This window comes from Trachinotus anak, unplaced genomic scaffold (genome assembly GCF_046630095.1).
Source record: "Trachinotus anak isolate AG129_WGS33_773 ecotype Australia unplaced genomic scaffold, CSIRO_AGI_Tana_v1 ptg000024l, whole genome shotgun sequence".
NCBI lineage: Eukaryota > Metazoa > Chordata > Actinopteri > Carangiformes > Carangidae > Trachinotus > Trachinotus anak.
Window position 1 is genome coordinate 10,709,595 of NW_027273875.1, and position 26,999 is coordinate 10,736,593.

Below are 26,999 nucleotides of genomic sequence, written 5' to 3' on the forward strand. Positions count from 1 at the left end.
TCTTATTCACATCTGCGTCATCTGTTGAATGAGTTGAAAGTACATTAATTTGTTTGCATTTTCCAAAACCCTTTTTATGTAGCTGGTGTCCTCTAAAACAGCCAGTGCCAAGCTGGAGAGTGAACTCAAACAGGAGAAGGGAAATGCACAAGACTTCAGGAAGATGCTTGCTGATGAGAGAAACGTGATGTCAACCATGGACATGGAGCACCAGCAGCAGCTGGTGGAACTAGAGCAGAGGCATCAAGAGAAGGTGCTCATGTCTGTTGTTTACGTGCCAGTCTGCAGCTCTTTGTAGTGATATGCACTTTCATGAAATCTTTTCTTCTATACATTTGTGTTTGTGTTTATTTATATATATATATATATATATATATATATATATATATATATATATATATATATATATATATATATATATATATATATATATATATATATATATATATATATATATATATATATATATATATATATATATATATATATATATATATATATATATATATATATATATATATATATATATATATATATATGCTTTATTTGTGCAGGTGCTTTACCTCCTGAACCAGCTGCAGAGCAAACCCGTGTGTGTAGATTCAGACAAAACAATGGAGAAAGATGAGGAGAGCTCAAAGGAGAAGGAGCTTCTCCAGCGCCTCAAAGTTCAGGTTCGTCTCCACTGGTTCCAGAGCAGTGTCTTTAATCAACCTTCGTCTTTAAATCAGACAGAATCATCACTGATCATGTGATTATCATGTGGTTATTTGTAACACTGTTTTAGGAAGAAGAGCTTGAAAAGCTGCGAGAATTAAGTGAGCAGAACCAGAAACTGGTGGAGCAGAACGAAGAATACAGACAGGTAATTGTATAATTAACCTCAACATTATTGGTTGCCATTTTAATGTAAAATTGTTGAATAAAGTTGAATTGAAATGATGTACACTAGTGTCTAATACAATTTGAGAGCAGGTACTATCCAAAAACTGAAAATAACTGCTTCTCAGATGACTATTAAACTGATTTGTAACCTTCTAATTAGATAAAATGTAATTACACAGATCATCACTGTAGGCATGAAAAGTACACCATGCAACAGTGAAAATGTGTTTAAAAAAACTCCACAGAAACTCTCGTTGCTTCACCTGGCAAGTGGAAAGAAAATCCTTGTGCCTACGGCCAACAACGAGAAGAGCCCGGACGAATCGTTTGACTACATTCCTCCAAAGGTTAGTCACTGCAGATATTCTACCTTCATGTTTGTTGTGTGATTCAGTGATGTCCATGGTGTCTTTTCTGTAGTTACTGAGAATGTTTTAGTCAGGGATGGAGTTTAAGCTGAAAGACAACACTGCACAGAGAATGAATGATCTTGTGAACATGAGCCTTTTTAATGCAAAATAGGTGGATAAGGTCCAAGTGCGTTGATTTGTCTTTCCTTGTTTTCTCTGTGAACTCAAGCCCAAAGGGAAGCGCTTCACCACAGCTAAAGCACCAATGAACATGGCCATCAGCATTGAAGAGCTGATGTCTCCCAGTGAGGATGAGAATGAAGAGGAAGAGGACGAGTGGCGTCCTGAGAAACTTGAGAAAGGACGCAGAACCTCAAAGAAGCCAAAGGCAACTGGGGTAAGACTGGGATTAGGACTGGTGACATCATCAAACTGGTCATGTGTAGTAAATCAGTAAGCTCAAAGACTGTGGCTGTTCTCAGCGCTCAGTGAAAGATTATGAGCGGTGAGAAGAAATCATAATCAAATTAGGATATTAAATCAGCCTGTTAATGAAAAAGAGCATCGTCTCAGTTCATCGAAACATGTCACATCATTCAGAATGCTAGATAAGTGAAAAGCTGAGATACTATTCAAAGTAAACTTGTTTCAGTTAAATAAAAGTTGTAAATCTCAGCTTAAATCTCTCTTTAAAAAAAGACTAATGAACCTGCACTAAATGTGTATATACATTTTATAATGTGCAGGTTATTAAAAGGGAGACTTGTCCTCCATCTGCTGTGGACAGTGCTGAGCTGTAAATGTTTTGTAAGGATCAGGAAAGTGGGATAAGCTGCCATGATTGTAAGCAGTTGTTGTTCTTACAGTGTGCGTGTAAAGGTCGCTGCAGCAACAAGCAGTGCAGATGCCGGAAAGGAAAGATGACATGTGGGGAGAACTGCCAGTGTGATCATGAGAAATGTCGAAACATGGATAACCAGGTGCCTGCTGAGGTAAATCTTCTAATAAACTTCAGTGATCTCAGTTAACAGAAGTCGTTATTTCACTAATATTTATTACACAACCTATTGTAGAATGGAAATATTAAATATGTTGTAGTGATTATGAAGTAATAGAAAATTAAGTGGCATTACCTGATTCATTAACACAGACATGTTTCTCCTGTCCAGTCAGATCCGGATGTCAAATAAAGATTTCCTTCATCTGCTTTGTTGAAGATATTGGATTCTTTCCAAAAAAAAAAAAAACCAAAAAAAAAAACCATGCAAAACAATAAACATTGTTCTCATTTTTATTCATTTCAGAATGCAAGTCAGACAGAAAGTGTTTCCAGAGACTCTGTGTCTCTTCAAGACTCGTCATCTGCCAGCCCTGACAACACCACATTCTTCAAGCCGCCGTCTTGTACTCCCACTAAGAAGGTAAACTGGCTCCCTCTGAAAACTCAGCGGCACAAAGAGTAATCATCCATATGGTGGCCTTGAATGGTTGGCACGCTTTGAGACTTAAAAAATGCTGCATATCAGTTAATTTGAACAGACTCAACCTGTCACTTCTTTATTCTTCCTGTTCATTTCAGCAATCACTGCAAATCAACAGCATTTCCAAACTGTTAGGATTTTAAATATTTATATTACATATCTGGACTACAGTGCTTGTTGACACTGAAACTTTAAAGGATGTAATGAGGACCTGATACTAACATACAAATATGTCCCATTTTAGGTGCTAAAAGAAATCGGAGACATGGGACATACCACTGCAGAACTGAAGTTGGTCAGGAAACCCATCTTGCCAGAGGAAGAGGAGGATGATGATGACGAGGAGGAGGACAGAACAACAGTCAGCTTCCTCAAGAAGAAGAAACGAATCCTGACGAGTTTTCAGAACAGCTTCTTCTCTGGATGCACTCCAATCAGAGAGGAATCTTAGTCTGGACAGTGTGGTGGGGCTTTTTACATGAGGTGTCCATATGTGTTTGGTTCAATGTTTGTCAAAGTGTTTTCAGTCTCTTTTTATATGTGACTAAATCTGTTGTGTAACGTAACTTGAAATTAGCTGTAAAACGCCTAGCTTTCTGTAGAGGGTAACAAAAGGACTGTGAATAGAATTAAATAATTTACTGGAATTCACAATGAGACGATCAAGAAGCTGTAATGTTTAATGCATTACATTATACTTCCCCAGAGAGTAAGACTAAATTTACTTTGCTAATATGTTAAATCAGTAGTCACACAGTTTCACATCAGTACATTACACATTATAGCACAACGTCTGGGGGAGCAATCTGTCGGTTTTTCACTGTGCTTTTAGTATCAGAGCTGAATAAAGTCTTACTGTTAAATCTTGTTTTTAAAAAAACAGCAAACTGTTTTTCTTTTTTGTCTGTCGGTGTTTAATATCTTAGCTTCATGAGTTGATGGAAAATAATTTATTTCAGTCATTAGTCTGTTATGATTAATGTTTTACTTTCACTCTTCATTGGTTTTTCTTGGCAGCAGTTAAATCTTTAGTGGAAAGGTTATTGGATTAAAAAATAAACCTTAAACTAAGTTACACTGAGCAGTGTGTGTGCTCAATACAAAACATGTTTTTTTTTCTTACACATCTCCCAAACACTCAGAAGAGCAAATAAATAGCAATTCAGCAAAATGGCCAAGTCACGTTGTGTCTTTGTATTTTCATATAATGCAATTTTCCTTGTTTTGCTGCTTAAAAAATATTTTCTCCATTGTTTTTATTTTTCCTCCCATCCATCAGTGTCTACACATAAGTCCAAGTTTTAGGTGCTGCAGCTGCTAATCATGTCACTAATGTAAACTTATGTCGCTCTTCAGTCCAAATTACTTGACACATTATTGATGAGCACTTTCATACAGTATGTTCCATATTTTGAAGTATTGAATGAATAAAAATGGTAAAATTAACATATAACTAATTTCTGTCTGTACATCTAATTAATGAATGGTTTTAGAGAAAAAATCAGTTTTGTTGAAGTTAATTTCATTCAGCAAAAAAGTACAGAAACCACGCACACATATACACATATATATATATATGTGTATATATATATATATATATATAAGCACTGATCCAATATCCTGGCCAATATTATTTTTATATAAGCCCAAGTCAAGAATTTTATTCCTGAATAGACTGAAGAATAAATATAAGATACATTTTGTATTGACTGGGACAAAAATAACCTTGTTTGTGCTCTTTGGACTCATCTTGTAGGATATACTTTCTAAATTACATATTTTTGGCATCTTCACCGCAATTTTGGCCTAATTATTCCAGTTTCCTCTGAATTTCAGAGCTTCTCAGCCATTATGATTTCTTCAGAACACTCCAAGTTATTGTTATAAATACCCAGCGCACACAGTGTACTGCGCTGTGCAGTGAGAAACTTTAATCTCATTGTGTGAATGATGCAGCTGGTAATAGGAGACTGATGTGATGGCCTCTGCTGGGAGTGTGTGCAGTACAAAGCAGGTACACGTTGCAAATAAGCTCTGCATGAGCACATGGTTGAAGACCAGCAGCATCTGTGTCACATTAGTTCATTCTTTTAGTGGCTCTCTGTAGAAAGCTGAACAAGCAATTATTGCTCCGTGAGTTATTTACCAAGCAGTTAAGGTGCAGTTAGTGTGATTATACTGACTCAAAGCAGTAGTGCTGTAGATCATACATGTAGATCATGTACCTACGGGGGGCTGACACAGTTTCTGATGAATGCCAATGATTCAAAAGTCGAAGGTCTCTCAAGGTGGTGTTGGCATTTTCTGACTTTCAATCTCGTTCGTCTGTTGGGAACAAAAGCTCTCCACCTGGTGGCATTTCAAATCACTGCCAATTCTTCTCCCTAAACTCCCCAAACGTTTAGACCTGAATAACAGCAAAGGAAGCTGCTCTGCCCACAGGACATTTCTGGCTGTGGTGGCTGCCTCCCAGTCCAAACAAAAAGCAAGACAAAGCAGTATTGTTTGACTTAACAATTTGTTTATTGATTTTTCAGATAAAAAAGCCAAGAACTTGGACTTCACAAACCAAAAGAGAGTGAAAATATTTTACTAAAAACAACATGGAGGCAGATGAGTAGCATGTTACAGATTAAGGCACAGGATGAGGAAGAATAAGCCTGCGGAGAAAAGTGGCACATCTGGTTCAAGAGGGTGAAGATTTTATCAGGCTCGAAGGAAGGAAGGATTTTGAAGGTTCCCTCCATGAATACTGAAAATATTCATTTTGTCAAAACAACTGCATCGCAGCTCTGACAGTGGGATAAAGGGGAAATGAGAGGTTGCTTCGATTTCGTGAGAACCACTCGCTCAGCCAGGAGAGTTGAGGAGGCAAGGACTTCGCTCTGGGTTTTCGAAACAGTTTGAGAGAGGAGGAGAGGGTGATGTTAAATTGCAGGGTCTTTGTACCATGGAGATTAGTCTCAGGCTTGGGAATGGAAAGTGGGAAATTGATTAAATGTCAGACTTGAAAGTACACAGTAACACACTGGATTATGTTTAAAGTTTGTTTCTGATATGAAAATGTGGATGTCTATCATTTGGGGGGGCGGTGGTGATTCTGAGCCAGTGGCCTGTTGCTGTTGTTGCAATGTGTTCTGGTCACCAGTGGAGGGCAGTAGAGGTCAGAATACCTGTTTGAAGGCTTGCTGAGAACGAATCCAGGTCTTTCATCAGCCCAAAAAGTTGATTTCTTCGTCTGTATATGAGCTTATTGATCATTAGCAAGCCTCTGAGGATCAAACACCATCCACCCCAGTGTGACAGGTGCACACTCTCAGTGGGGCAGAAGTGTCTTTACTCAAGAACCCAAACACTCTGGATGCGTTCTTTGCCTCGTCTCATGGCTGTGTGTGAGGGATCGGCTGTATTTGCTGACAGTTTACCTCCTATCAGATGGTTCCTCGTCTAAATAACATATTCAGCATCTTGGTTTTAAGACTGGGGGCCGAGCTGACACTTGCTGTGGGAAACTGTATAGATTGGACTATAATTTGATTTGAAAAAATCACAAAGATTCACAAGAGTGTCCTCACTGATTATGGCCATTTAAGAGATTTACAGAGGCTTGGAGTTCTGTGCTACCTCTTTAAATTGTACAAATATACAGCATTGAATATTAGTAGACTGAGCACAGTGCACATACTTGTTATTACTTCATCAGGGTTAAATATGCCCCAGAATCGTCTGTGCACTGAACAGCACAGATACAGCAAACTGCAGCGTCTAATCTCTTATTTCATTAAGAATATTTGATAAATCATTGTGTTAAAACTAATTTGACCAACAGAGTAAACTGTTGTTCCGTTGTTTCAGAGTCGGTATCTTCATTGGTGTTGGAAAACTATAACCGAAACGGTTGAGTGGTATGGAGTCCTGAAACTGTCAAACTGTTGTAAAAGGTTTTCAAGCAATTCAAAAATATAACTGACTCAGAAGCTGCAATAAATACTGTTGTTAGTTAAAATATGGAAAATAGAGTTTACAAAGAAATATACCTTTCCAACGCAGCTGAGAGGACTGTGTCTTGTTAGCTCACCAGTGCTTAAACACACTGAGCACCAGCCTTTTTGCAGCCTACCTAATTCTCGTCCGTAGACTGTGAATAAAGTGGACGTAGCCTCTGTGACGTGTCCCACTGAGTTCAAAAGAGCGATGATGAAGCTCAAAGTGGGCAGTTCCACCGTCGCCATCTTGCCAGTGGCCGACTCCACCGAGCTCCCGGCTGATCCAAAAACGGGGACGCGTGTGTGGAGCTGAGACTTCGGTGCATGTCGCTTCAAAGCGGCCGCGTCTCAATGATGCAGAACTTTAAGCCTTGATAAAATTTAAACAGGTGAGTTTTATGAAAATAAACCCTCCGTACAGCTGTTATGAAGAATAAAATTAGCTCGTGAAGGAGGAAGTTACCAGACCCGCTTGTTATTTTTATATAGTCTGTGGTTCTTGCCATAAAACTACACCAGCCAGTGCACAACATGTTAAACATCCATACACCGAACTGCCCAGTGCTGTAGCACTTCATAAAATCTTGCAAGATTTTCAAAAGCATTTTAGCTGGTAGCTACTGGTTAGCTATTGCTAATAAGGTTAGCTAGGTAGCGCTTCTTGGGAGCTCACACAAGCTCCAACCTGAACCATATATATGACCCATAGGACTGACTCCTGAAATATGGCGGCAGGCATACTGGACTTTGGTTGTCATGGTTACAAGAATAAACATGCACACTGTACAGAAAGCGGCGTGCCTACATCTTGTGGTAGTGAAAGATAAACAGAAGAGTAAAATAAATTAAGTTCTCATTTATTTTGTCAACTGATTGGACGATAAAGGACGTTTGTACACTTCATTTAAACTGTTTATTCATTGATATTGATGATATTCAGTTCTGTTTTTGACTGATGGATTTTGTCAGTTTCAAGCCTCCATACGGCTCAAGATGAACTCCTCCTCTCTGCAGACTAAACGCTGATGAATAGATACAGTGTGAATCCAAAATGGGACAAACACATATGTACCACAATAGTGTAGATTCATGTTTTCATCCATTATTAACAACAGATACTTTAAAGCCTCAGAGAGCTGGCCCTCAAAACTGTTTTTTCTCTACAACATTAAATCATTTTGAATGTGAAAATATAAAGAAACTTGACTCGATGTTAAAAACATCGAACCAGCAAAGCAAAAAGAAAAAACACACGCTGTTTGTTCTGTATCTGAGAGACATTAGTCATCAGATGTCTGAGGCCTGGCTGTGTAAAGTGGAAACATGTTTGAAGGTTTGAAGTGGCAAGTTGGAAAAGTGCACATCTTTTTATGATCACATGTTTGACGCAGTCATGTAATATCTCAAAGACACACTGATCTGTGCTCCTCAGTCCAGTCCAGTAAGGAAAATATACAAAGAGGAACAAGTAAAATAAGACACGTGCACAGGGGCACAGAGAGGCTTGCACATGAGTGCTCGCTCCTATCAAAACTCAGTACGAATTTAAATACAAATACACATCAATTACAGATACAAAACAAAATTAAAGCAGAGGGAAATAACAGATGTGAGATACAGATTGTTTTAATCTTTAATTAACTCAGAAAGCTCAACAATTTGTTCATTAAAAGAAAATCATCTCCTCTGATGAAGTCAATCATTTCTGAAATGAGATCAGACTGTACATGACCTTGTGCACGAGATAATTTCATGCTCAGCAGATTGATCTTTTTATCTGATCTATATTGCATCTAAAATTATTATGACCTCTGTCGCCGTCCGTTCTAAGGAAGGGGAGACGACTTTATCTGTGTGGCAGATGAATACTCTGCACATATTCGCTCTCTTAGAGACACTGGACTCTGCACTCAGGCATACCAATCCCTTGAACATCAGAGATAAGATAGCGTTTATGAATAAAAGAGGAGGCACGACGTATCAAAATGCTAATACTTAGATGAAAAAAAAAATCTATATTTCACTACGTATTACACCTTTTTTTTTACGATGATGAAGGAGTTTGTGCTGCAGTTGCATAGTGAAGCCATTGAAACTGATTTTCATGAGGAAATGTCACACATGAGGGTGGAAAAACAGAGGAACAACAGCTGGTCCCGCAGAAATATATTCTGTTTCATTATGAATCTGTTGAGATGACTCAACAGACCTTTGCCTCTGTTCAATCACCAGATGCCATCACTTTTTCTTCTAACAAATTACAAAGTAAAGAAAAAATGATTTAATATCCATGGCAGAGAAAAGTCAGGTACATAACAAACTGATGGCAAGATCCTATTCAAAACACTTCAGAACAGAGAACATAATGTTACTGCAGAACAGTTTACTACCAGTGGTTTGTGTCACATGTCATGTGACATTTTTACAGTCGACTTAAAGTTAAAGTATCAGGTGGAGTTTATCATTCAGGGCCTTTTATCAAACAGTGAGTTGTTCTTTTCCTCGTGCACTTTCTATGATCACTATTTGTTGCATTATCAAAACTTTTTATGCATCAAAGTGCACTCTGCACCCTCCTCCTCCACCAATCCTTAACACGCCATTCAATCAGCCTTTTATTGTGCTGTCGTTCGCTCTCGCTCCGTTACTACAGTCCACTGTTTTTTGCTTCCTCCTGTGCTATTGCTTCATACCTCTGAGCTTCATATCTGCTGATCCCAGTTACAGGGCGTAGGTGTGTGTATGTATAGTATACGTGAGAGAGATGACTGCAATCGTAAATGTAGATTGGGCTCACGTGCTGATGCATCACGGTGCAGCTCGTGTCATGCTGAATTTGAAACTACAAAAGCAGAGGGGGTATCTTTAGATAAATGCTCTGTGTGAGCGGCTCAGGCGAGTTTCTCCTGCAATTAACTTCGCAATTAATATGAAAAAGTCTTATGAATTATGACACCGAGTTCAAGTTATTCAAATCACAGGTAAGACTCAGAAAAAGCACATCTCACAGAAGGTGCCCTGGGTTCTTTTCTACGGGCCATGTGAGGCGGTGAATACATATTTTGTGCAGGGGACAAAAGAGATGTGCTAAGTGCTGGCCCTACCCTCTGTGTCAGTCAGTGTGGAATCAGGATGTTGGACTGAGGGGCAGGGCGCAGGGCCTGTTAAATATTGACAGCGAGTGTAATAATTAACCTTCCACCAACTCCTGATCTCTTAAACTGGCTGCTCAGCCTCGCTGCCAGTGCTCTGCTGCCATTGCTGACATATACATCAGAAATGCAGCTCTTTCAGTCGCCGTTCACTCTCAGTATCCCTCTCTGTGTCTTCGTCTGTCTGCTGTGTTCCTACTTTCCTGTACTGTGTTTCCCCTCCGCTGCTCTGCCCCGGCTGCCTCTATCACGACAACCTGCTGCTCCTCAAACCTTTGGCCTCGTCCTGTGAAGACCAGCGGGTCACGCATCTAAAGGTGAGTGCAGTTCCTGCCCAAAACTGACGGTTATATGCTATCAGAAATTTGCAGGATCAAAATGATCTCAGAGGAGTAGCTGAAGGAAGCCAGTAGTAGACAGGAAAAACCTCATTTCCACATTTGTATTTGTTTTATTTTAATAGTCTGAACCCAGCTACATTCTTATGTTTTTTGTCTCCATTGTAATGTTTGAAACGCGTACAAGTAGTACTGCTAAGGTTTTTTAAACAGTGATTGAATAGACAAACTGTTTAATTCAAGTAATTTAAAATGAATGTGAGTGTTTCTGTCCTCGATGAGACAGAAAGCAAAGCGCCGCCGTCTGATTGGTGTATTCAACAGAGTAAAAACCAACCAAGCACAAGCATAGGTGGTTTAACAGAGCCGCTAATCATTTAATTGCTTTATTGTTCTGTTTTCCCCGTGCGCAGTGTTTTACTGCAAGGCAAAGTCTAGTGAGTTATTACTCTGCAAGCTGAACAAGACAAAAAAAAATAATTAAAAAATAACGTGATTAGGTTCAAGCTGATAGATTATTGACAAACTCTGAAGCCAATCTTTTAGTAATTATGAGGACAAATGTCAGAGTAAGCAGGAAATGTGAGGCCCGCAGGTACACAGGTCAGACACACCCATGTATTCACATATTGAAAAGTGCCCTCATGTTGACAGCTACCATAAAATCTGTGTTATCTATTCAGGCCTTGGCCCTTTGGCCGTGCTGTTGGAAGAGTGTGAGCAATGATGCCGACTCTTCAGGCAATAAAAACTGGGAGGAGGAAATTGCCGGGTCAAAGTCACTTGCAAGTGGAGACTCCCCATGTACTAAAGCAGCTGCCTTCAAGCCCACGTCCTGAGTTAACTTCTGTGCCTCCTTTTGCTCTGTCTCTCTCTTTCATCTCAGGTATATTTCCACACGGGCACCAAATCACCCTGAGGAATCTGGATGTGTGATCACAGGACTCTGAGAACAACTGGAGAAGCTGTCTGGTGCTCGCTGGATGTAACAGCAACTCCATGTGGAAGTTTTTGTCCGTTCCAGTGGAGGTGCTGTTACCTGCAGAGAGCTGCCAAACACGACACAAAGCCTTCACCCACGTGCCTCTCCTGTGGGGCTTTGACTTCAACCTCTCTTGCTGAGAGAGGACAAACCTCACTGTGAGAGTGTTAAGTGGTTGTTACGCCGATGTAGCTGAAGAGCAATGGGGCACGAGGTGATGACCTATGAATTGACAGCCAGTGATTGTAACATCTGCCTGTCAGTTCTGTAGGCCACTGCTGCGTTTCCCCCTCTGAACATGTACAGATATACACAAGACAGTTGTGGTTTCGTGGAGCTGCTGCATCAACGGGTCAACTTTTGTTGCGTTTACATGAATTACAAATGTTTTTGAATGTTTTTTACAATAAATAAAGTCTGAGTGTGTTGCTCTGTGCATGGACGAGTCTGTCATTTGTCCGCCGTTGGTATGAGTCAGATTAATGTGTTGCCAAAGGAAGTCAGGACAGTTTTATTTATATTGCACACAATTATTATCATAAATTTGCCTCAAAGGGCTTGGGAAACAAGGCATTTAATAATTAACCTATTATCATAAACGAACACAACGATACAGAAGCATAATTAAGACAAAAGATGAAGTGACCTCAGTACAAACAATTACTGACCTCGTGCTGCAGCACTGCAGAATTTGAAATGTCCTCATTGTGTTTAAATGAAACCGAATGGGGTGAGGAAGCGTTGACGCCACTCTTAACTGTCATTTTGAAGTCTGCATTGTTTACGCACCCAAACACACTATCATCAGGTTCATTTTCAGGAAAAACTGATATATATATATATATATACAAAACTGTCAAATTACCAGTTGTCAACAAGGAAATCAACATTAAAATTTATATTTTCATAATATATGATGTTTCAGTGTGTTATGTTGTGTGCTGGTAGTTGAAATCAAGGTTGCAAACAAATCTGGGGTGTTTACCAAATCATTATTAAACAAGAACGACTGGAAACAGACATCCAGCTTTCACTTGTGCGTTCACATGTTCACTGGATTAAAAAATCCAGTTCCATGTTACTGAGGATTAATAATTATTAAAACTCTGCAGCTAATTTGTGTGTTCATATGCGTCAACATTCAGCAATGTGCTTCAACCTGTCCAGCACAAGACTCAGCCATTGATATTGGCAGGGTGGTCCTGATAATACAACGTGTAGCTCATCAGCTGCTATTCTGCTGAGCTGATAAATGCTTAGAAAAATTGTGACGAACAGAAAACGGTGATTTGGACAAAATGAAGAGATTATCACCTGCAGCATCATCACTGTGTCAGGTAACTGCTGCAGGGTGAAGTGAACTGTGCGTCTTTCACTCCAGCCACAGTGAGACCATCCAGTCCACTGCAGACATTCAACAAAACATTCAATGTTCTTAAAGTACAGATTCCCTAGTTTACTTACTGAATAACAACCACAAATTACTGCAGGATATAACAACTGTACCACGAGGCCGATATGAGGAGTTGAGCTGCAGGAACATTACTTAGCTGCAGGTTCACTACGTGAGTTTGTTTGCTTTGTTTCAGTTTAATGCAAATTTTTACTGCAATAGGGGAAAAAAACAGGCTCTGACCTGGAATGACAGGGGCCTTACGAGTTTACACACAAGTTTAAAATGTTGACCTTTGCTGCCACCTGGCTGTTAATACGGTCAACTTGACGCACACGTCGCAGTGTTGAGTCAGTGCTTGGTTTTCTCAGAAAGGCAACAAACCCGAATCCCTCAAATCATTGATGTCGGAGTGGAATTACTGTTTAAGACTACATTTTGACACAGGACCCCTTTACAGGTCAGGGCCACGAGGCGATATATAATGATGCACAGCCTCTTAGGGGCCTAATTATTTCTGTTTATGTGCTTGAATTGTGCATTTAACCAATCAATTTTGTATTTCATCAGATAACAATAAACCAGATGATGCAGATTTGAACTTTGAGTGAAAGCCAATTACTAGGAAACAGATGAAAATATTTAAAGTCATGCATTTTGCTATTGTGAGAAAATCAGAAAGACTTGGGAGAAGACTCAAAGATGGATTTCTTGTATGGAACTTGTAATTATAAAGTTGTATCATGGCCAATGATTTGTCTCCTTCAAAATATTGTGAAAATAAGATGGACCCAACTGGATGGCAAATTTTTTCACCCATTAGTTCATAAGCTCATCCTCCAAAACTGGAAAAATAAGGACGCACCTACACTTAAAAAACACAAGACATTGATGAAGAGGAGCAAGTAATCCTAAGAAACAATTTTGCATTATTACAAGCTAAATATACGAAGCTCTGTAAATTCACTGGGGGGGGGGGGGCACCCATATGTGGCTGTAAGGTACTTGAGGATTATGTAATATGTTGAAATATCGAATGAATTATTTTGAGACCCTTACTCACTCAAATGTTTACAAATGTGGACATTTTTCAGTCAGTCCCTCCTCTATGTGAACAGTAAGTGCTTGCAAGCATAGAATTATCTTTTACTCACCTAGTAATTAATTAATAAATTAATGAGCCCTTATCAATCATTGCAGCACCTCATGTGATGTGCCGTTTGATGAATTGCTTCAGAGGGAAGATGGCTTTCTGTTTAAAGTTATTTAATCGATCAGCTGATTAATTAAAGCGTGTGTTTCCCATCGGAGGTTTCGCCTACTTGAGCAGAAAAACGCTCTATTTCTGTCCAAAAATGTTTTTGAAACCCCACATTTTGAGGATCTGCATTCCCACAGAAAATCAAAAGGACTGAAAACAAACCCTAGGAATACAATGTGTGGTAAACACCGAAAAGCACTGATTAACTCAAAATAATCTGCGTCGTCTGTCCAGCGAATCAAAGCGGAGCCGGAAGTGGCGAGGAGTGAATCATTTTATCTTTGTGTACTCTTCGTGAATCCACTGCAGTGGTCTTCAATTTCGGTAATTACAAAACAAATAAGAGTTTAAACCAACATTAAATTACAGTCCAATGAACTCACAGTGTATATAAATAAATAAATAAATAAACAGATATAATAGTCTGAAGAGAGAAGAGGAAACGCTGCCCTCTCGCGGCGGTGAGAAGCCGCACACTTCCCGTGACGCAGAGAAACGCGGTAAAACGATATTCCGGTCTGCGGGGAGAGGACGGCAGCGTGGAGACCAGCGGCACCATGGCGAACGTGAACGGCCGAGAAACCGTGACCCTGAACGGGGAGCCGGTGGTGAAGCGGCCCCGGGAGAGCGCCCAGCCGGACCCGTCGCTCCGCGTCCCGAAGGAGCCCCAGAACAAAGTGACCGTGGTGCTCGGAGCGCAGTGGGGCGACGAGGGCAAAGGGAAAGTTGTGGACTTGCTCGCAATGGATGCGGATATTGTTTGCAGGTGTCAGGTAATCACCTTCACATCGCACAGTGTCGCCGCTGTTCATGACAAAAAAACACACATCCGCTCCCTGTGAGTGCAGTTCGCTGAAAGTCGTCGCGTTAAATATTCATGACCTGGTCCCGACGTCAACAACCTTGTCTGACCTCCCGGATGTGGAAGTGCTAAGTTGGTGCTAGCAAGCAGCGCTAACCTGCGTCTGTCTGCGTCCAGGCAGCAGAACATGCACTGAGCACAGTAAAAGTCCTCTTTAATGAGTGTAACGCGACTGTTGTTGCTCAGCTGCTTCTCCTCCTGTCCGCAGCCTGCCCGTGGAGATTTAACAGAAATGCTTTTATCTTGCAGCCAGAGCCCCCTGGAAACACTGTCCATCTGAGGCTGAGGTGTTATATAAGAGCTCGAGGTTGATTAGTCTGCTGCTGTGTGTCTGACTGTCAGTGTTGTGTCTCTGTTTTGTCCTGTTTGCAGGGAGGCAACAATGCAGGTCACACAGTGGTTGTGGACTCAGTGGAGTACGACTTCCACCTCCTGCCCAGCGGAGTGCTCAACAAGAAGGCCGTCTCCTTCATTGGTACGAGACAATCCCTGTGTGTTGTTTTTCTAAGCCGTGGTGAGGTTGGCGGGAAGATAAAGAGCCCAACAATAACACAATAAGGTGTTAGTGTATGACTGTTATCAGGGCAGACGTGAAAACAGCAGACGGCCTTATCAGTTGTTAAGTGCCATGTTGATGAGGAAGTGACCCTGTTCTAATTGTTGGCTGTATTAATGTACACACAGGATCAACATACACTCTGTTTATTGTTCATTAGATATACTCAAATGCACTAAATGCTACCGTCCTGAGGCTTGTAGTCTTATTTGAAGCTGATCTAGAGTAGTTTCATCTTTATGATAATTTTATTTCTAATATTTTGTCCACCCCTGTCATATCAGAGGGTGAACACCTGGTCAGATAACACCATACCGTTCAACAGCAAACTACGTCCCTTAAAATGACTTTAAAGCCGAATCAGAACATCTCTGAGTCAGTTTCAATAAAAACTGAACATTAAAACCTTGGTGAGGGTAGGATTTCCTGCAGGGCCGAAGTATTAGATTTCAGTTTTAGTGAGGTGTGGCTAAGAAACTGACAATCAGCACATAGTACAAAGGAGATTTACAGGGACACTGCATAGCTACGTGGAGATTAAAATAAACCAAATGTTAAAAAAAACAAACTTGCAGTGTAATTGCACTCAGTGTGTTGCATTCTTCTGGTATCAATCACCATTTAGATTGCAAGGATTTTCTTAATTTTGCATTTCCTTATTTTCTCGCTGGCTGTATTTTTCCACCATCATGAAAACAGGAAATAACAGGGAAGGAACCATCGTTAAAGAGACTGGCAACATAATAGCTTGTGTTACATAAATAAAACCACAGGGAAAACATTAGCACTGTGTTACTCATAAGAAACGTTTTATGTGATAAAGCAGTTTCCCATTAGGATTGTTAAAGTTTCACTTTACATTACAGGCAACGGAGTGGTGATACACCTGCCTGGTCTGTTTGAGGAGGCTGAAAAGAACCTGCAGAAAGGCAAAGGTAAAGTTTCCTAAATAGGAGAGATGCAGTGATATTAGCACGTTGTCTGACAGTGTCCAGGTGTCCTTTTTCACAGGTGATATTTTGTCATGTCACAGGAGGAGAAGCACAGATGTAAATGATAAAATGAACAATGGCTGAACTCCGTTTAGCTGCTTCAGTTTCAGCGTCCCAGTGTTGTTCATGTTGGCTCATAGACGCTGTCATGGCTTCCAGAGGCAGCGGGACCACAACAGAGCTATCATTAATGTTATCACCTGTATTTTCCCTGCTTTGACAAGGTTTTCTTTTTGACTGCATTTAAAATGTATTTGTAGTGTATCAATTAACATAATGATCAGACTATAAACATTCATCAAATTCATTGATCTTATGCTTAATTACCGTAAGAGGAATGTCCGAAAGTAAAATAGGTGTCGTATTTGTATAAGTTATAAATAGTTAAAATGCACATCGGTATCGGATCATATGAGAGGGAAAACATAGGGAATTGTGGGTAGTAATACCACCCAGATAGAAGAAATAGACTAGATATTTGTTGTAGTGTGAACATGTGAAGAGGGATTTATGGTATTCTGTGCAGGATTACAAGGATGGGAGGAGAGATTAAAGATTTCTGATCGTGCCCACATTGGTGAGTAAGCGTTTTCTCATTCAAGTTTCTGAATTAGAAATGTCACCTTACTGACCGTCCCCTCTATCTGCCTCCAGTGTTCAACTTCCATCAAGCTGTTGATGGAATCCAGGAGCAGCAGCGGCAGCAACAAGAAGGGAAAAAGTAAGTCCACTCTAATTAGTTCAAATAGTGTATAAAACTGTATTCAGGTGAAAAGTATAATATATAATTAATTATATAATGTATAATAATCTGTACTACAACACTGTTCTCAGGTGGGATTGAGTAGTTTTCTGTTCAATAGTTAGTTACGGTTATTAACTTGTTTTTGTTTGTTCTGCAGTTTGGGAACCACTAAAAAGGGTATCGGTCCTGCCTACTCCTCCAAAGCTGCCCGAAACGGCCTGCGAGTCTGTGACCTCGTCTCAGATTTCAAGGTTTTTGAGGACAAGTGAGTATTTTTATTTTGTTGTCATCGTCTTATGTTTTGATTACATGTTGCCTTATCACTTCTGATCTAAGATGTGACTAAGTGCTGAGCAGCTGATGGATCTTAGATCAGCACTTTAAGTCACTCTGCCAAGTTTAAATATAAGTGAATCTGTTCTTAGTGTGCAGAACATTTAATGTCTTCGTCTATTCATCTTGGAGCAGCTCTTTCCAAATGCTGTCGTTTCCATCCCTAAATGTAATAATAATTTTCAAAACACTAGTTTGACTTAAGAAGTCAGTTAAAGAGCATTTAGATCATATTTTGAGAGTTTAGATTTGTGGGTGTGCAGGTGTCTTTGTTTTTCATGTCTCTGTAGTTCATCACATTAAGCAGATGTGTTTAGCGTCAGTGCTTTACCTACTGAAGATTGGGTACCTTCTCCTGGCAGCAGGTGGCACCACCTACCCATAGTACCCACAGGACAACAGCTGCCGCCCTGCTTTAATTGAAGTCCTGTAATGGCGTGTTTGACCTGTATATCATTTTGTGAAACTGATGTGTGAAGACTCTTAACAGACTGTTAAACTCCCTGCAGGTTTCGCATGTTGGCAGAACATTTCCTGACCATGTATCCAAACCTTAACGTTGATGTTGACAGTGAACTGGAGCAGCTGAAGGTGAGAACAGGTGATCCTGTAGAACCAGGACTCACAAAACCACATATCACATTTGACTCATTTGGTTTGTCATGTTGTGACACTGGGGCCTTTTCAGAGAGGACATGTTGTCATGTTACGGCAGGAAAAGGATGTAAGAGAAAAGATGTAAATAATAAAACTAATACTGTCATGATCTAGTGGGATATTTGAATTGAATGGAGCCACTGTTAATGTAAACATTTCCACTCATCCTTTTCCCACCATAACAAGTCCAAATGTCTTGTGTGAAAAAGTTTTTTTCCATATTTAAGTGAACAGTCTTTTTCCACACACATAATAAATTGTATATTTCAAACAGCACATCTAGACATGATCCATGTTTGGCTTTAGTCTCTAAGTTTGTCTGGTGCGCCTGTTTTCTCAGGGATATGCTGAGAGACTGCGTCCTCTGGTGACTGACGGCGTGTACTTCATGCACAAATCTCTCACTGGACCCAGTAAGAAGATCCTGGTGGAGGGAGCCAATGCTGCTCTCCTGGATATTGACTTTGGTGAGCAACAGGGGGTTTGTGGAATTGATCATGATGATGGATTGATGTTTTTTGCCTCCTCAGGTTAACAGATGTTTCTTTGTTCAGGGACATATCCCTTTGTGACGTCTTCTAACTGCACTGTGGGAGGAGTGTGCACCGGCCTTGGCGTGCCCCCATCGTACGTTGGCCGAGTATACGGTGTCGTCAAAGCGTACACCACCCGAGTGGGCGTTGGTGCTTTCCCAACAGAGCAGGATAATGTGAGTGAAAAGACAGTTTTTTAATGTGATAATAAGACTAATTAGAGACAAACATTGACAGGCTGAAAAGTCAAATTCAACACACTGGCTCAGGAGCAGCTTTTTGTAAAATGGCCAATATAGTCCACTGAGTTAAAGGAGAAATGTGTCGTTATCAGATAACCACAGTCATAACAGGCAAGCATGTCATTAAAAATAATTATAAAATCTCAATGAGTCTCAGTCAAAATCTCAATCAAACCTTTGTGTGGAAGATGGAAAAAATGTGTGTGGCATAGACTTCAACAAGACACTGAACCCGCCTGCTCTGGTGGTGCTGTTGTGCCGTTGTAGCTCCCACATGTGAGTGTGTGAGACAGAAGCAAGATGTTAGTGGAAAAGGACAAGGACGTGTGTGCTGAGCTGACATTCCCTACAAAAATAATACTGTAAAAACAAGATTCAAAATTCTGTTCTTTAAAATTATCTTGGTGAGGTTGAAAGTAAATAAACCAGTTGTTTTTGTTTCCTCTTAAGCTTTGTCGTCATCTTACAGTGTGTGTTTCTCCTGTGTGGTGTTTTAGGAGATCGGGGTGCTGTTACAGTCCAGGGGGAGAGAGTTTGGTGTGACGACAGGCAGGAGGAGGCGTTGTGGTTGGCTGGACCTGATTCTGGTCAGATACGCCCACATGGTCAATGGCTTCTCTGCGTAAGGAAACATTTCACATTATTATCCTCACCTGCTGACGTAACCAGAGTTTTTGCTGTAAATGAAGAAACGTACTTTATCGTGTGCACTGACTGCCCGCTGAGTTGAACACAGTGATGTCTTTCTCTGTAGAATTGCTCTGACGAAGTTGGACATTTTGGACACGTTACCTGAGATTAAAGTGGGTGTGGCCTATAAAGTTGATGGAAAATCTCTGCCAAGTTTCCCTGGTAGGTCATTCACACTTTGATGTTTCATAGATCTGCTCATTATAGAAAAATGTATCAGTCAAACATTCAGACATAGTAAAACCAGCCAATACATCACTGCTGCTGCAATGAATCATAAAAATAAGGCCACTAGTTTAAACACTTCAGATTAGGTTTTAGTTTTGCCTTAAAGGAGACTGAAGGGACAGTGTGCGACTGTACAGTTGCAGCTATTGATTATTATTTTCAGTATGTGTGAAGTATTTATTTCAATTAATTGATTAAAACACCTGAAAATAATGATAAATGCACTTCACAAGTTCCTGGAGCCTAGTGTAACATGTTTCAAAGTGTTTTTTCTGTCTGACCAGCAGTCAAAAAGCTGAGCACACACAGATTACAGTGATTAAAAAAACACAAAATAATATTAAAGCAGCAAATCTTTACATGTTTGAGAAACTGGAAGAAGCTGTTAATATTTAAATCTTCACTAAATGACTGGAGTTTCTCACTGGAGTTGGTCGCTTTTTACCACGACATTTTCATAATGTTTCATTGATAATGTTCATTTTTAAGATGATCTGTCCACAAAAAACAGAATTTGCTGTAAAGACGGGTTCATCTGCAGAATGGGTTTATTACTTTCAGAGCTACTACTTTTTTTTTATTTTGTTACACATGATGAACAGAGCTTTATGCTTCCTAATGTCTTGATATACATGCGTCAGCTTTTACTAGCAGGAAATGCAACATCTTGGGTTTTTGAAAATCTATTTTGCAGCAGGTCTCCTGTATCTCTCTGCTTGTCGTGCCAAATGGAGCAAATTGAATTGTTAAACTAATGAACCAGAGGATGATATGACACTGCAGCTGCATCAACCAGCATGTTTACACTGATTTCCTGCACACATTCATCATTTTTGTGGTCACTGAACTGGATGCTTGATGAGGTGGCTCTTGTCCTGATCCACATTTGATTCTCCAAGTGCCTTCTGCTTGTGCTACAGTCTGTCAACAATTAGAGCTACACTCTGTAGCACCACCGTGTATCGGATTTGATAAATCAGGAACTACTAAACCAAAACAAAAGCAATTCATTTTTCATTCAGTGTTATTGATCTGCCTCTGTTGTAGCAAACATGGACGTTTTGACACGGGTGTCAGTGGAGTATGAGACGCTGCCCGGCTGGTGCTGCAGCACCGAGGCAGCTCGGAGCTTCGAGGAGCTGCCGGAACAGGCACAAAAGTACATTCAGTTCATTGAGGGCTTCCTGCAAGTGCCAGGTTTGTAAAAAGTCACTTTACATTAATGGAAAAAGTCCAGCCAAACAGTTCTTCACTTTGCCAAAACTGCCAGTCACAACTTTTTTTTTTTTTTTTTTTTTTCCTCATTTCAGTGAAGTGGGTTGGAGTCGGCAAGTCCAGAGAGAGCATGATCAAACTGTTTTGATCCCTCTGCAATTTCAGCATCTGCAGTCCTCCTCAACGACAGCTCAGATGATAACTTCAGGTTTTGATAGGAGTACCAGAGGAGTTTAAAATGCAGACTCTATCCTAAAGGAAATACTTCACCAGCAAGGCTATTTGTGAAACTTTCAGTTGCTGCTTCTGCATCACATTTACGATGATTCCTCATAGATATAATTTATGCATTCCACAGTGTTTTCTATATTTATTAGGATGTTAAATTTTAAAACCTGGTGTAAATGGATCGGTCATTCTGGAATCCATTCCACAGTATTTTTTTAGCATTTGAAGCTAATTGACCATAATCGACATCTCTTCACCGTATTAGGTTTTTTTTTTGTTAAATATACAGTATTTGGAAAACCATTGACCAACAGATATAGATGCTTTGTGTTAAAGCAAGAGATTATTTTTAGATTTTGTAAAGAGATGACAAAATGACAGAAAGCCATCATGCGGTTAGTACGACTGTGAACTTTTCTATTGAACAGTTTTAAACCACACAAACATGAACGCATCTTGGTTGCTAAGTTTGTATCAGTGTTTTCATAATGATTGTTGGAATGAACATTGTGCTTTTTAAATCATCCTCAAGATGGAGAAATCAACACTATAGAGCCCAAGTTTGAGTAGAAATTTTCTTCATTATAATGATTAAGTACAAATTCCACATCCACACAGAGACATTGGTGTGTGTGTATGTAGATGTAAAGAAAATGATGGACAGTAATGCACCAGACCACATCTCAATACGTTTTCTACAACATTCATTTTGTCAATAATGTAAAAGACTCTTACTCATCTTGCTGTTATCAATAAAAAAAAAAACTAACATTTTGTGTTTCGTGAATTCAGTCATTTTTTATGCAGTAAATAGTTTTGCCAGTGAACGTGTGAATAACACGTTTTTGAGAAGGTAATTTAAACGTTCTTAGGTTTTAATGGGAAATGTAAGTGGCTCCTGATGCACTCCTGATGGTCCTGATTGGTACTGCCTCATTTTCTTCATATTCGTATTCTACTTTCCTTGTTGGGGTTTATTAATAAGGTGGTCGTAGGACTTTCAACTTTACTGTTTTGGTTCATTTTTTCATCCAAGGTGCAGAAGGCAGCTGTTTTAATGATAAAGAACCTCAGTTTTAACAGAGACCAAAAAAAGCTAAAGCTAACATGAATATTGGACTCATTGATCAGGTGAATAGAAGCACGACTCCAAATGGTGCTAATGTTTCTCCCTGTTGACTGGATGTATAAACAGGTAACTGTTTGCTAACACATTTGTCACATCAATGTTGATGTGTTAAGAGCTTGTTAAGCAATGTTGCCAATAAAATAAATAAATAAAATAAAATTGGATATAAAGGAATCCATTGATAGCAAAGTATTTAAATCTTTATCTTGATGTTGCTGAAGTGGGTTTGAAAAGCAGGTATGCAGCAGCAGGCACACTTCAGCCAGTTGTCCTGTAATAAATTTCTCTCACACTCTCTCTTACTTCATATCCCTCTTAGTTATGTTGACTTCCTCTCATGGTTTAAAAGCTTTTCAGGACCTGGATGGATCAGATTAGAGTGTAAATTAAAGTGTAATAAATGGATTCCATGGCAAATCGATGAGAGGTGTAACAGTGTATAGCTTCTCAGATACTCCAGACTCTTTCTGGCTGATGAGACCTCTGCTCAGGCTGATGTTGAGCAGAGCTATGCTGGGAAATTACATGATGTCATTAAATATTCTATAGGCTGTAATAATAAAAATAATAAAGGATGATTAGATTAGATGGTAAATTGTGTGCATCCCATTACTAAAAAGAAAGTTGGGGAGAGGCCAGTCTGCCGCAGGCCATACATGTCCACACAGTCCTGAGACTGAGGCAGGTCTAATGAGGCCGTGGACGTGGTATGCACCCTTTGGTCACCCCCCAAGACTGAAATATCTCAACAGCTATTTTAGGGATTGCCATGAAATGTTGTGCAAACATTCATGATCCCCAGAGGAGGAATCCTACTGACTTTGGTGACCGCCTGACCTGCCTTGTTGCACCACCGGCACCTCTTTTGTGGTTTTGAGTGACATTTCTCAACTATGTTGTTATGTATACTTAATGATTAAATTAAAGTGATCTGTTATTAAGTTTTCAGGTATTAAATTGTAGTTCACAATCGCTACCATCAGTTAACAGTCAGTTACTAGAGAGTTACTGAAGTTAAAAAAATGACCTCAATGTGTGAATCAGCATGCTTTACTTTAAACAGGAACCTGCAGATCATATAGCTCTTGATTTTTAGTGCTGCTATGTGATACAATTTTTTTTATTATTATTTTTTTTTCTGGAGTGTTTTTTTTACCACTGTTCCTTGAAAGTGCATCTTCCCTTAAATCAGCAAAGTTGCAGACGTTTGCTAACCAGTCAATTTCCAGTCCAAGAAATCCCTGCATCATCAAAAATGGCAGAAAGTGAGCTTACAGCAGATGTGAGAAGGCTTAATTGAAAATAAAGTGCTCATAATAGCGATACAGTCCCCCTCCTCCTCATGTTTCTCTCTGTCCCCTCCCTCTCTCTCTTTTATTTACTACCACATTCCTTCAGCGGTAATTGTGAGCACATTTTATTTATCAGGTCAGTCAATACGAATGTTTTATTTCAGTGCAGCTTCTTCTTGGATTCTCTGAAGAGATCTACTTCCAAAATCTGTCTCCTGTTTTTTTTTTTTTTTTTCCCACTGGCTGAACCTTCATTGATTCATCTTCATTTTGCAAACAAAACCACACAAAATTAATAGGAGCCTGAAATTGCAACCATTGATCAACAAAAGTAAGGATTTCTAACTTCTTTGCATGAGTGACTGTTTGTCTCACTGTTTGATTTGTTCTGTGACGAGAAATCAATGACATAGCTGCCAGAATTACTAATATACGATACAAACAAAAAAAAAAAATCTGCCTGTGAATATGGCCCTGTCATTTGTAGAGGTATTATGGAGAGAGATTGTATATTTCTTATATACATTTTTGATATCAGCATGACTTTCCAGGACACTATGCAGTAATTTGAGTTTTCTTAACCATAGTTCCAATGAAATATTTATGATGATGAAAAGAGACTTTTTTTCTGACTATAATTTATGCAGTAGAAAGGAAATGTTTTGTATGAGCAATGCAAAAGCTGCCCAAGGTTTTTCCTTTTCCTGCAGTATCTACAGTATTCTGTAGAGTTTTCTGTTTAACAACGATCACTGCATCATTTTTCCTCACAATAAATGATTCTTGGCCATTTCCGTGAACCCTCCTCCTGCTGCACCTTGTCGTGATTCATGTAGCCAGAGTAATAAGACACCTGTTTCACTGCAGTTGGACTGTGTTCAGTTTTTGTGAGAACAGAAAGACTGGAGCTTTCACATAGATTGAATTGAAGGAGCTAAATGTATTTAACAGTTTATGTGGTGAGTGCATAAAATAAATCCAGTTCAGCAGGTATGGATTAGGTATTTGCAGGAAAAGCTGAAGAAAGATGTGTCGAGTTCTATCTGATTACAAATGCATTTAAATACATCACAACATGATGAGCGGTCTAATGCTTTGATATGATACTATGATACATGCCTGTGTCAGTCTCTCATTTATTACTTAACTCCAGCTGCAGTAATGTAATACGTTCAATCAGTGATTAACAGTGAGAGATCATTTGTTTATTACACCTAACATTGTTGATGAGCAACATGTGCACATCTTTCGAAATGATTTAACAACGTACAGTACCAGTGTGCACTAAAATATATGTCACATATTATACATTTTAAATATAATTTGAAAGCAAAACAGCAGCAAACCAAAATGTATGTTATACAGTATTTTAGTATTTTCCTTGCTTAAAGGTCCATGACATGAAACATTCATTTTCTGTTTGCAGACATATTTACTATCTATTGTCACATGTCAAATATGTGAAAACAAATGCACTGATGCATTTGTTGTGAAAAGTGAAAAAAATATTATATAACTTATCTTGTATTTAAGGGTGTGTCAAAAAATGTCATACAATCACATGTAATAGATTGATCTGCAGATGTGCTCATCAAAGTTTTGGTACTAATTTGTTCATTTTAATGGGTATTGTACAAGATATGTGAAAATTTGTGTGACAGATGTTTTTCTGTTGTGGGAAAAAAAGGAAAACAGCAACAGCATAAAGTTGGACATTTTTAATCACTATAATTAAAACATACACATTTAAATTCAAACTCCTCCATTTTGGTTGAATTCAGTCCCTGAATCATATTTGTGATCAATAATCATATCCAAACACAAACATCAGTCAACAACTGGTCTTTAATATGTTTTAATCTAACAGTATATCTGGCACAGTATACATAAGTATGAATTATATAAACTGTAAGTGTGCATATATTTTCCTGCCACAGCGTACATACATATCTGCTCTGTAAATCATCATGTCCTGTGTTCTCCTTTGAGAAAAAAACAAAAGGAAAAACATGATATATTATATTTCTTAGTTTTATGATGGTCAGCCTATTTTTACATTAATCAGTAGAAATACCAGAGAACTACATCTATGTTTCCATACAGCCAATCAAAGTGATTTATTCTAAACCATATTTACAACAAGCTAGAATTACCGCCTGGCAATGGTTCGACCGTTTATGTCCCTGCCTGTCGAGACTCATTCAATATGTTGTGACGACTTAGAAGGATTTAAAAAAAGATAACATATCAAGTATCTGTTTTGGCAAAGTGGAGGTCATCACTATATTGACGGGTATGATTCCAGTGAATAATTTCCAGTGGGAAACATGCTGTCTTCGCTTAGAGACTATTTTTCACACACACATTCAGCCTGGCAGGACAGACGATCTCTACAATCACCACAGTTTCAAGGTGAGTCACCACTTCAATAGCTGACTACCTGGCTAGAAGTGTTTCTGCAGAATGATATTATGTCATAGTGAAGTTGACCTTTTACCTTTAGCATTTAAAAGCATTTATCCTCGTAGACATTTGTGTTAAATTGTGTCATAATTAGCATATAAATTGTTGAGTTCTGGCTAAAAACATATTTTGTGAGGTCACAGTGACCTTTGACCCTTGACCACCAAATTCAAAAAATCAGTTCATCCTCGAGTCCAAGCAGACGCTCGTGCCAGATGTAATAAAATTCTCTCAAGGTGCTCCTCGGATAAAGCGTTCATGAGAATGGGACGGATAGATTGATGGACAACCCAAAAACATAACGCCTCCGGCCACAGCTGTTGCCACAGGCATAAAAATAAAACCTAAAATAAAAAGACATTAGCTGTGTCCCAATTCAGGAGACACATACTTCAGAGGACGCAGTCTACGAAGGTGTGTCCCCGCAAAATCTGAGCTGAAATGAGAATCTGGCCTATGCAGGTTTTTTGCTTTGCTGTGCCTGCACTTACTGTTGGGTTGCAGGGCATGGCTCCTGTTGCCTAGCAACCTTGACATAACTTTTTCTCACAAAAACTTGAGGTTTTAAGGCCGAAACCAAAACCAAAATTGGGCTCTCTGTTGACGTTGTTTGCTGCCATATTATTTCCGCGCAATGAATCTTGGGATAGGTTGGGCCTTCGTTGCTCAGGAAAAGAAGGCCGCATTTGAAGGTGCCTACGAAATCGCACAGCCTAGTTGTGCCGCTGTGACGCAAGCGGTCGCAGCCTCTGAATTGGGACACAGTTATTAGCTTTGACTCCATGTGATTTCAGCTGGACTTGAAACCTTACATACTCATGTAGTCGTACTCACGATCAAAATCTGAAAGAGTATTACCCTATATCCAAGGAGCCACCTGCCGCTACATGTTTTGTTGACAGCTTCAAAAGACTCAACAGGGAGTTTCAGTGATACAGCAGAACAGCTGCACACCCTCATCACTCAGTAACGTCCAACCTCACCATCGACCCCCACCACAGCACTG

The 26,999-nt window shown here is 39.4% G+C and overlaps 2 protein-coding genes across 3 annotated transcripts in view; both read left to right on the forward strand.

Moving 5' to 3' along the window:
* Window positions 1-4,166, forward strand: part of kif4 (kinesin family member 4) — a 25,373-nt gene extending 21,207 nt beyond the window's left edge. The window contains exons 24-31 of one of the 2 annotated variants that reach the window (XM_071460242.1): window positions 83-253; window positions 555-674; window positions 788-865; window positions 1,131-1,232; window positions 1,465-1,632; window positions 2,102-2,227; window positions 2,540-2,656; window positions 2,961-3,887. In XM_071460242.1, the coding sequence (XP_071316343.1) occupies window positions 83-253; window positions 555-674; window positions 788-865; window positions 1,131-1,232; window positions 1,465-1,632; window positions 2,102-2,227; window positions 2,540-2,656; window positions 2,961-3,167 (1,089 nt within the window). In that variant the 3' untranslated portion in view covers window positions 3,168-3,887. Of the gene's footprint in view, window positions 1-82; window positions 254-554; window positions 675-787; window positions 866-1,130; window positions 1,233-1,464; window positions 1,633-2,101; window positions 2,228-2,539; window positions 2,657-2,960 lie in introns of both variants that reach the window. The other variant, XM_071460241.1, reaches the window with a different exon arrangement.
* A 10,132-nt stretch (window positions 4,167-14,298) lies between these two features.
* adssl (adenylosuccinate synthase, like) lies at window positions 14,299-21,878 on the forward strand. The gene is made up of 13 exons (XM_071460905.1): window positions 14,299-14,601; window positions 15,063-15,165; window positions 16,113-16,181; window positions 16,765-16,815; window positions 16,893-16,959; window positions 17,141-17,248; window positions 17,826-17,907; window positions 18,314-18,440; window positions 18,528-18,682; window positions 19,246-19,370; window positions 19,503-19,600; window positions 20,714-20,863; window positions 20,977-21,878. The coding sequence occupies exons 1-13, from the start codon at window positions 14,386-14,388 to the stop codon at window positions 21,027-21,029; spliced, it is 1,404 nt and encodes a 467-aa protein (XP_071317006.1). The 5' UTR covers window positions 14,299-14,385; the 3' UTR covers window positions 21,030-21,878.
* The last annotated feature ends 5,121 nt before the right edge of the window (window positions 21,879-26,999 follow it).

Bases quoted from the DNA above. Each gene is read 5' to 3' on its own strand.
- adssl (XM_071460905.1), top strand. From the start codon at position 14,386: ATGGCGAACGTGAACGGCCGAGAAACCGTGACCCTGAACGGGGAGCCG. The intron at 16,182-16,764 runs GTAAAGTTTCCT...TATTCTGTGCAG, and splicing joins GAACCTGCAGAAAGGCAAAG to GATTACAAGGATGGGAGGAG. The intron at 20,864-20,976 runs GTTTGTAAAAAG...TCCTCATTTCAG, and splicing joins GGGCTTCCTGCAAGTGCCAG to TGAAGTGGGTTGGAGTCGGC.